The sequence below is a fragment of the Haliotis asinina genome, chromosome 15 (genome assembly GCF_037392515.1).
Source record: "Haliotis asinina isolate JCU_RB_2024 chromosome 15, JCU_Hal_asi_v2, whole genome shotgun sequence".
In the NCBI taxonomy this organism is placed as follows: Eukaryota; Metazoa; Mollusca; class Gastropoda; order Lepetellida; family Haliotidae; genus Haliotis; species Haliotis asinina.
The window spans coordinates 45,888,272-45,899,266 of NC_090294.1; the positions used below are offsets into that span (position 1 = coordinate 45,888,272).

Consider the following 10,995-nt stretch of genomic DNA (forward strand, 5'->3'; position numbering starts at 1 on the left):
TTGTCCACTATAAGAAAGAATGAGTGTCTATAATAACGAGTGTGACTGAATCTACAACTCATAAATACGTGCCAAACTTCCCAAGCTGTGTTTCTGCAAGAAAAAAGTGATGTGTACCTCCCACGGTTTTTTTTTATAATTTTTTTCAAATATCATTTTAAAAAATTCCTTTTTTTTTTGTTTGTTTTTTTGGGGGGTTGGGGATTTGGTTGTTGTTTTTTTTAAGGCCTAAAGCATCATAAAATCCTCAGTACAACTGAAGTGAGTGCAGCAGAATTCAGACCAACATATCTGGTTTTGTATATCAACCAAGTCAACAGAAGTTGATCACTAATTAATCAATAATTAAGGGAGCATCATTTACTTTGTAAACAGTTTACACAGCTTGATGTTTCCCAACAGCATGGTGATTACTCAAAAACTGGAATTCTCTTGAAGGCATATCTGTTATGTGTCAGGTTTTGTCTTTTGATACCAGTATTTTTAAGTTTGATAAAGAAATATTTCATGAAGTGAGGCAGGTATCTATTAAGACCCTTGTCTGATGCTGAGTATATAAGACATAAATCGAAAATCAAAATCGAAAGATCTGATTTCAGTGAATGTTGCACTTCTCTAAAGATATATTTTCCTATGATCTGTTGTATGAGAGTTTTGTGTGAGGATTTCTCATGTATACAGTATCTTGAAAGCTTCTCAACAGATTACACCTCAATTTTGTCAAATTTTATTCCCATTTCATATTCAGGACTGAAGTGCTCCACTGGGTGTAGTACAGAACTTGAGATACAAGAGATCAAACACATGCAGAGCAAAGGAACAAGTAAAGTCTGGGCGAAATTTGGGAAACATCCTCAATATTTCCAAGGTATGCATTCCGAGAAGTCCCCACGATAACCAAGATGTATCTTCGTCTCAGCCCAAACATATTATTACCTCCCTTTGCTGACTCCACATCCTAACAGTAGCCAAACAGCTAAGCCGTTGTTACAACTGAACTTGCCAGTGTCAACGAAGATACTCGCAGCTGAGAAGGTTTGTTAACAGTGTGACTCAGATTTCCATGTTCATGCAGACACACTGACAGGTTTGAAAGTTTCAAAAACTATATGCAAGCACTCCTACCTCTTTCAGAGAACCTGTGCATGGTTCTCATTACCGAGTTTAATCATTTGGATAATTTTAAAAGCAAAAGTGAGTTGTGTACACCAGATTGTATAGAAAAAGCCATCAAGGGAGGTAATAAATTATCAAGCCGTAGATGCTTCCATGGTATAGTGGAGACTTATCGGAAGGTATACCCTGGACATATCAAGGATGCTTGGGAAAGGGCCATGCTGAATACATGCTGTTACTTGGCATCATGTTAAAACATGGTGGATATATTATAAACTTGGGAAAGGGGCATGCTTGAGCAGCATATCAGAGATTCCAAATAAACCTGCTAAGTTACCATACATAGGGGCGGTGGGGTAGCCTAATGGTTAAAGTGTCCATCTTGCTGAAGACCTGGGTTTCATCCCCCACATGGGTTGACTGTATAATTCCATTTGTATTGTGCCCCCACTGTGATATGGATAGAATATTGCCTAACAGTGGCATAAAACCATATTCACTTGCTTCTATATTACCACAATTCCACTGTACTTACTGCATGCATGGTACCATGGTCTTTATGCATGCAGAACATTGTGTACATGTGATCATATTGGATGCTGTGTCATACCTGTGTGTGTTATTATTTTTGTTAAAATTCTCATAAAAAGTGTAAGGTTGTCTCTCAGTTTCTCTTGGTTTGGACTACCAGTAATAAGATGGTCATTATTCTGAGATACATCTTTGACAGATGTATACATGTATCTTCAAACATTTCATGACAAGTCATCAATTTCTTACAGCTTAACCATCTGGCTCACACAGTAACTTCCTCACATCTTGAACTTAAGTACCTAAAATACACATGGCTTTAATATTCAGTTTGGGTAAAATATTTTGAAAGACATCCCCTGTCTTAAGTTTTGGAAAAATGTGAGGTTCTTGAGAGGTATTTAGAAATCGGTATTCTAATATAAGACAAAATGTTATGGATGTCAACTTCTTCTTTATTATTTACAGGTTTCTGGCCTATAGCCCAGAAACGTTGTGTAAATAATGAAGAACTTGACATCCATAACATTTTGTCTTATATTTGGAAAAATGTTTTGAAAACACATTACCTGAACATTTCACTTTTGTGTGGTATAAGCCACTGTGTCCTGACTAAACCAAAGTGGATATGTACCTGTAATCTTACTGTATATAAACTTGAGAAGATGATGGCTTTGTGTTTGTTTATGCAGACTTAATCAACCAGGACAGCAGCAGGTCCCCATGCCCCTTGATTATATGTATAACCAAACCACAGAAAAAGCAAAATGATTTCACTGCTCAAACAACGTCTGGAGAATTACAGCACAGTACGCTTCTCCATCTTGGAGGAGAACCTGATAACTACGGAATCACCTTCATGAATCAGGTTACGACCAAGGTGTGTGTGTGTGTGGCCAAACCAGCGACCAGTTTGGCTTTGGGTTATGATGTGGGTGGAAATCTCACATTCCGATAGAAAGAGTATGTGTAAGAGGCCACGCCCTTGGTGTCCGATGACAAGCAAACAGTCCGGCACAACAGTCTACACCCTTTAGGAACCATATGAGCCTGTGAATGTCCCGGAGTAGAATAGGCCTTCAGCAACCCATGTTTGCCATAAAAGGTGGCTAACGGGATCGGATGATCTGGCTCGCTGACTTGGTTGACTCATGTCATTGGTTCCCAATTGCACAGGTCGATGCTCATGTTGTTGATCACTGGATTGTCTGGTCCAGACTCGGTTATTTACAGACTGCCGCCATATAGCTGGAATGTTGCTGAGTTTGGCGTGAAACTAAACTCACTCACCATACGAGTCCACAATGGGTTCGTAAGTAGTATCCATGCAGGTAAACAAAATGACAAAGATTGAATACGGTAAAGGCAGGTGTATTCGAAAATATATCTATAGTCAAATGACAAGTTTCATGCAATAATAAAAATAGTACAATATAAATGTAATATTATGTATATGTGTGGGGGACAAATTATCACAGATTCTTCTATGCATAAGAAAGATATGCTTTTTCGCAAAACCATACAATATATAATCACAGATACTTCAATTATTATTAAAGTGAATATGAATTTGTTGGGAGAACGACTTTCAACAATATAAAAAGTCTGATTGTAAACTTGAAAGGTTACGCATTTTCAAAACAATGATTTCAAAATTATATTTATGAAAAACTTTTTTTTTCTTATTTCCATAACATCACATATTAGCAGGAAAACATATTGGTATGTAATAAAATGTGAGTCATATATACCATTGTAAGAATATAAGCCATCTGCAGAGCTAATCATAGCCCTCATTTCATTAAATGACACAGTACCATGGGTTTCTTTGAAAATATAGCCCTCATAATTTGCATAAAAATATCATTCATTGAAGCGACATCAGTCGTTTCTTCTTAACAGTTGTACTAAAAGTAACATGGCTCAGCTGAAGTACTCAAATGGATTATTGTGTTCCTTAATGACTGTTAGCCAACCCCATCTAAAGTCTATATAACTCCAAAGAATCCAAGAGGAATCATCAGCAATGGCAGAACCAAGGGCAGATAATCCTCACAGACTGATGTGCCCTCACAGTACTTATTGTACACCTCCAGCTCTGCCTGGCACAGAGTGTGATACTCCGCAACATGGGGAGCTTCCAGGCTGGGAGAAGGACAGTTTCCGTCTACATTAACGACGACTGGAATGACAGCGGCCGCGGCCGCGGCAGCATCAGCATCAGTGCAATGACCCCCAGAGCTGGCATCGGCATCAAGGTCATCCTCGACAGCATCAACAAAATTGTCAGATGAAGCATCATGCGCATGACAATGGGATGTTTGAAGTTCACTAGATGCAGTATCCAGAGTTTCCATAGTAACAGAAATTTGGTGTGAGTTAGCAGCAAGGGACAGTTCTGTGGACGAAGATGTCCCGCGGAGGTGGCAGGATGCACATGATGATGCAGGAGAAGATGGAGGCACAGGTGGTGCATAGAACTCATACGATCCATCTGGCGAACTAAAGGCAGTGGGGAGTTCACATGTTCCCTCTGGTGGCATAGTGTCCAAACTTCCATTTCCATGTTCTACATATCTGGAAGTGGCAACATCCACAATGTTAGTCATACTTGTATTTCGACTTTCAGCAGACTTAGGAGTAGCAGCTTCCATATTGTTAAACAATGCTTCAGTTTGTTTTTGAGCAGGCATGGAAACAACAACAGATGTATCTCCTGCCTCAGCTGAAGACGAGGCACCTTTTGTCATGTTCACTCTTGATACAGCATTTCTATGAGATAATCCAGCGACATGGATGTGTGGCACATGATCAAAGGAAATGGAATAGATGTCATGGATATCAGCAGCTACTGATGTACCCAGTTCATGTTTGTTTATTGTTGTGACCGAGGCCTTGTCCTTTGCTGGCGAGACTTTGAAGCTCCTTCTGCTTTTTGGGCTGCAGCCGCCTGATTTACTGTCACTTGACACAGCACCATTAACTTCAGCAGAACCAGGACCTGCAGCTGTAGGTTGGTCCTCGTCCACTGGTGTGTTCACTCTGAGTATAGATCCAGCAGAGACTTCATGTGATTCCTCCTCAATGGAATCAAGATAACCGTGTGACGGCACGGTTACAGTAGGGAACATGAGCTCCCTTGTGTACTCCCCCTGCAACAGCTGGTTTACAGCCTCGAGAGTTGGGCGACGGGATGGATCCTCAGCCATACACATGTCAGAAACTACCAACAAGGTGGAGATTTGGGAAACGCCATGGATCTTCTTCAGGACCCTGCCAAGACTGAATACATCACATGCAGCAGTTGTCTCGGCATGAGCACAGGCCTCTGGGGCTAGATGTACACAATTCTCCATGGGTCCTCTATAGGTTACTCCTGATTTGTATGACGCTGCTCCCATGTCACAGAACTTGACCAAGGGCAGTTCACCAGACATGTCCACAAGTATATTGTCTGACTTGATATCATTGATGAGGACATCTTTCTTGTGAATTTTATCTAGTCCACTGACGAGCTGGCACACGATATTCAGCCAGTGTAATCTTGGTAATTCCGATTCGCGCATTACATCATAAAGTGTTTGTCCGCTTCCAACATACTCCATCACGATGTTGTAGCCATCCTCCTCGTCACTCAGTAGTCCGTAACAGATTGGGACACAGCCTGTGGACTCAAGGTACATGGTGATCTTTGCCTCGCTTGCGATAGACTCCTGTGTTGTCTTGTCTGTGAAGTGCTCTTTAACCACCACGTCTCTACTCTGGCCAGGTGACACCGTCAACGTTGCTGCATAAACCTCCCCAAAACATCCTGAACCGATGACTATTTCAGTCAGACCATCTGCCTCCACTTTGTAGTCGACCATGTCTGATGGCAGCGTTGGTATTTGGATGTGCCAGAATTCTGAAGACACTCTAAATGAAGGCCCACACGCCCTCTTGAAGACGTACTCTGAAGGAAAGGGTTCATGGCTGGCTGGCTTGTCCTTATCGTGGTCCTGGATGGAGAAAGAAGTGACCACATGACCACTGGGATAGGCCTGCCCAAGAGAGGCTCGAGAGGGAGACAGGATGCTCAAGGTAGGAATGTCCAGGACGTCATCCTCGTGGATGAAGTCATCGTGCAGGAAGGAATGTGGAGTCTCAGTCCTGAAACACCAAAGCAAAGGTTATGATGTGATCACGTCACTACTTGCTGCAATGGTATTTACACAATGTGTTGACTAATAAAGAAGCAATTCATAATTCATTATGACATACCTATCATCAGGACTGTTGTCGGTGAAGGAAAGGTCTCCAATGAAGCCGTTATCATCAGCAGATTTAGCCTCAAACACTGGAAACTGTTCAAGTCTGAAATTTAAATTATTCGTGATAACCTAGGCATACAGAAAAAACCGTAAATTTACTTTTAATTTAATAACATCATAACATCCTACACATGTCAGGTCTTACATTTTCCTATGCAATATTCCAATGTATTCACAAAAACATGTACCTCATGTAGCAGCTCTCTCTGTACAATACGTCTCTTTGCTTCTGGTCACTGTTCTCTTCAATTTCTACTGGACTGTCTGTGGGACTCACTGCAGCACTTCCTGTTGAACCACACTGATCTGCACACTGGTCCAGGTTCTGGATCAGTTGTTCAGGACTACACTCGGGGCTCTGTATGAGGTTGGAGAGGAAACACAACCCACTTCTGTATCCACCTTTAAGAAATGGTTTACATGTTAGAAGGAGAACTCTCTCCAAAGTGGATTTTGGAACATCACTGACGGAATCAAACTTTGACACGTCTTTCAGCAACTCTTTGAGATGAATAGCATCATCCTCAGGGGTACCCTTCTGGAAGAAAGTCTCTTCAAAGAACTTTCCATCATATCTTAGGGTGGATGGTTCATGTGGTACAAAGGATATTCGACCCAAGCCACGATCAGTTGGATTGAAGTCTGGTTCTCTTTGTGTTAAGGTTGCGTCCTTCCTCTGGCACTGCAGCGGCAGTGGTGAATCTGTGAACTGACCTGAACCTTTCCATGACTCATTTTGAGCTGCCTCTGACTCCAAATGCGTTTGGTGAAAATCAGCGTATGTTCCGTTCAGACCCGCTGGTCCCCTGTTACGAGATCTATAGCCGTCAGAGTGGCGTTTGTTCAAGTAGCTGTGCCTTGCTTTTTTCCTGGCAACATCCTGACCTCTGGAGAACCCCTGGTCCGACTTTGATCCGAAGACAGAAGAGTCGGCAGTGTCTTTATCACAGTCACCTTCTTCTTTGGTGTAACCATTGTTATTTGTGTTGAGACAGGCTGTGTCGTTCAGATGGGCACTTCTTGTGTTCAACTTTGTCTTGGCCGTATGATCTGACTTGAGGTTGGTCTCCTTGATGACAGACCCATACCAGAGTTTCCTTGTGAAGCACATCTCCTGCTGTCGTCTGTTAGCAATGTCGTCTGCTGTCTCAGGTGCACCCATCTTCCTCAGCTTTTCCCAGTACAAGTCTTCCATGATCTGGATTTGAGTTCGACCTGCCCGTCGGCCTGGTGCCCTGCTAGGACTTGCCCTGAAGTACTTCATATGTTGAGTGTCCAGATCTTTAAAGGTGGCTGAGACCATGTCGGGGTAGGTTTCTTCAAGAGAATAGCGCGGTGTGAGTGGACTCCGGGCCAGGCAGCTTCCAGGATAGACAGTCTTCAGGGAGGGAATGGTATTGAGGATACGCTGTCGGGTATGCTGTGTGAAGAGATGAACATATAACATGATATATACTTGTTATGTGGTAAATGAATAAATGTGGGAATGAATGGGCATGCATGGAATAGGTTCATCTTGTTTTGAAGTCGTAGCTCCTAATGTTTAGGCCCACACATAAGATACTACTGTTCAATGACCTTTTCAAAGACAACTATGCATGCACAAAAACTTGACTTGACCCCATGAAGACATACACTTGACATGATATCTATAGAATGACTGCCACTTGTGTACTGCGAAAATTCTATTTAAACCGTATGTTTTCAACTTTTCAGGTCGTCAGCATGCGTTTTGAATAGGTAATGACCATATTTTTCGGGTATAAATAGGTAAATATTAGCTAGTTATATTATTTCAGAGAAACTATTGTTGTCCATGAATCTTAATCACATTTTGCCTAAATTGAACACGAAACCCGTTCCTCCTTGTTTCAGAGATGTTTTACATTTATCGATGGAGTTGTGGAGTCTGTGACATTTAGTTTACTGTTTTAATTATGTGCTATATATATGCATGCATACTCGATCCATTACTCCGCACTTTGAAATGCGAAAATGTCAAATAAAACCAATCTGAAGAATTCGAAAATCAACTTAAATCAACAGTATGTTGGTTGCATACAGAGAAAATCCGTTCATAGCGAACCTTGCATATAATTACGGTGTCGGTGCGTGTGTTTGTGTTGTGGCTGTGCCTTGTGTCTTGTGTTTGTGTTTGTGCGTGCTTGCAAGTGTGCACGATTGTAGATGTACGTTACACAGCAGATCCAAAGAGTCAGGTTTTGTTATACTCAGGGAATAAAAATATTATTCGGACATAATATTATTCACATTTTGATATTCAAACCCTGTGCACCTAAGTCAACACAAGGTTGAGGCGTCATCCGAGTATTGTTAGATTCAACATTGTCACACAAACACATATGTTTAAGCAGTTGAAATGACAAATGGATACTTACAATTTCTTTCTCTTCGAAGGTGATGTACTTGGTTGTACGGGGTTTGTACCTCAGCGGAAGTCCGTCCAGTTTGTCTTTGAGCAGACGACATTTTTCAGCCCGACTCCACTGAGGACGAATTAGCGGTCTTGGTTTAGGGAGCTTAACTTCCGATTGTGTTTCTGTCTGGAGAAATGGTAGAAACATTTGCGCAGTGGCTATGATTCCATCGTTATGTGTGATATTGTGGTTTGGTACAGTCTCCATTTGAGTTGACTGCCGTGGAGATGTACGGGACACCGGGATTGTCACGTGACCCGGCAAGAACACAACTGCCGTAGCTGCGATTCCTTCGTAAAATGCGATGAAGGGTAGTTTCGCCAGATTCCGTGGGTTTGAGGGAGCCCTCACCAAAGATTCGACCTCGCTTGGGGCCACTGTGGCGAACATCACTTGGTTGTAAGCTACAGATAGACTGTGCTGACGCTTGAAAAGAGCCAGGTTCAGAAGGCTTGAGAGTTGTTCCTCCAGAAAGTCTTTATAATCAAACACCAGCGTGCGCACCATAGACATGAACTCTTGGTTGTATGTCTTTGATGTACCTTCCTTACTTTTGAATCCGACCAGTGGCACATGTCGTAATGGCTGAGGTTTCACTTGTACATTAACTGGCATTAGTGCACGTGCAGTGGCAGCTCTTTGTTCGTAAATCTCGGCATACGAGCGTCTCAAGAGTACTGCTTTAAAGCCAATGCTTGGAGTCACGTCATATGTTTGTTCTATGGCTCCTGGTAAGAATATCTGAGCTGTGGCTACCATCCCGTCGTAAAAGGCAACAAACGGTCCTGCCTTCTTTATTGAGTTTGTGGCCAAGCCGTTTATCTGCTCAATAGCTCCTGGTAGTAATATAACAGCCGTCTTTGCGTTCCCATCGTAAAATGCAACGAAGGGGAGACCTTTCTTCTGTCCATCCAGATGCAGTGGGTTTGAGGAAGGGCGGACCAGAGATTCGACACCACTTGGGTGAGCTGACATGCGTGGATCAGACAGTCGAGACACCGGAATTGTCACATGACCCGGCAAGAACACTACCGACGTAGCTACGACACCTTCGTAAAATGCGATGAAAGGGAGTCTCGCCAGATATCGGGGGTTTGGAGGAGACTTCACCAGATTTTCGACATCACTTGACCCCATTGTGGCTAACACCACTTGATTGTAAGCTACAGATAGACTGTGCTCACGCTTGAGTTGAGCCAGGTTCAGAAGGCTTGAGAGTTGGTCCTCAAGAAAGTCTTTGTAATCAAGAACTAGTTTATATGCCATGGACAGGAACTCTTCGTTGCATAGACTTTCCATAGTATGGAATTCTTGCAGCTGCACATGTCGTAACGGTTGAGGTTTCAGATGCTGTACTGTGCCTGGCAAGACTGTAGTTGTCCGTGCTGCGCTCCTTTGTTCGAATGTGACATGGAGACTTTTCTTTTCCACCAGTTCTTCCTGATTCCATTCGCTGGTTGACTTCACGTTCACCATTCCTGGTAAGAATATTACGGCGTTGGATACGATACCATCGTAAAATGCGACAAACGAACTTTCCGGAGCCCCACATTTGAGTGAAGGCAGTGTCTTGGATTCGACAATTTCAATCATCATCGTGAGATGTGATAGAGAACGTCTTGTTGGCAGAAAGACCGCATCAACAATGGTGTGACGTCACAAACATCTCCAAGCATAGGTCATCTCGTATTAATCTCGTCACACGAGGTTGTAAATATTATCAATGAAATAGACTGAAAGTTACGAATGTAACTCCTAGACGCTGTCAGGAGAATTTCGTGTCAATGTACACGTATCATAATCGATCTTGTGTTCCATGGTAGAAAGTTTCTCGAAGCGAGAAGTGTTTGACAGCATAAAGCTATGACGTCACAGTGTAATGACATCATATAATCGCTGACTAGCGCAATGACGTCAATTCACAACCTACACTCTCCATCCGAGTTACACGTTAAGCGTGCGCTTGGGCTAATCTGATTGTATTGCCTCTTACACATATTTCCGATGTACGCTTTATACAGTTTCACTGTGTATTAATCATTATTGCGGTGGGGGGTGGGTGGGTTGCACACTTCAATTGACCACGAGTTTCAATGGTCCTTTAACAAAATCAAAAGGGGGTGGGGGGGTGGAGTGCGGACGCCTGCACGCACGCACGCACGCACGCACACACACCTGGATCTGCCTATAATACTAAGGTGCATGCCATCTGACATGCTACAAAAGCCTGCTTCCACCTACATGTTGAGTCTCGATTAATATCGGCCACTGAACGGGCACCCAAATCCAAACGCAATGTGTAGAGGCGACTCACGGGAACTGGTGTCTCGATGAAAGGCTTGATCAGATGGTTGCTCGTGGTTACAGTGACTGACTTTCATTCATTGGCGGATACATCTTTTTGAGACAGGAGGTTAGGGCGCACACTTTAGAGGAAAACACGCACACGTCCGATCCCTCTCTGGATCCGTCAATGCTGTTCCATCCTGCCGTGATATTGGTGGCAGGATACTAACTCTTTTGCAATATCTCCATGGGGGAAGTGAGTACAGTTTCGTGCAATATTCCAGCAACATCACGGCAGGGAACACCAGAAATAG

General features: G+C 42.8%; 1 protein-coding gene across 1 annotated transcript; it reads right to left on the bottom strand.

Annotated features, from left to right (window-relative positions):
- Positions 1-3,635: 3,635 nt before the first annotated feature.
- LOC137265050 (uncharacterized) lies at positions 3,636-9,871 on the bottom strand. Its single transcript, XM_067800373.1, has 4 exons — positions 8,357-9,871; positions 6,146-7,377; positions 5,908-6,000; positions 3,636-5,796 (listed from the first exon to the last, which is right to left on the bottom strand). Exons 1-4 carry the CDS (start codon positions 9,869-9,871, stop codon positions 3,636-3,638), a joined length of 5,001 nt encoding a protein of 1,666 aa, XP_067656474.1.
- Between the last annotated feature and the right edge of the window lie 1,124 nt (positions 9,872-10,995).

Coding starts and splice junctions, on each gene's coding strand:
- LOC137265050 (XM_067800373.1), bottom strand. CDS start 9,871: ATGGTGAACGTGAAGTCAACCAGCGAATGGAATCAGGAAGAACTGGTG. Junction 6,001..6,145: donor AGAGAGAGCTGCTACATGAG/GTACATGTTTTT, acceptor TTTAAATTTCAG/ACTTGAACAGTTTCCAGTGT. Junction 5,797..5,907: donor GACAACAGTCCTGATGATAG/GTATGTCATAAT, acceptor TTGGTGTTTCAG/GACTGAGACTCCACATTCCT.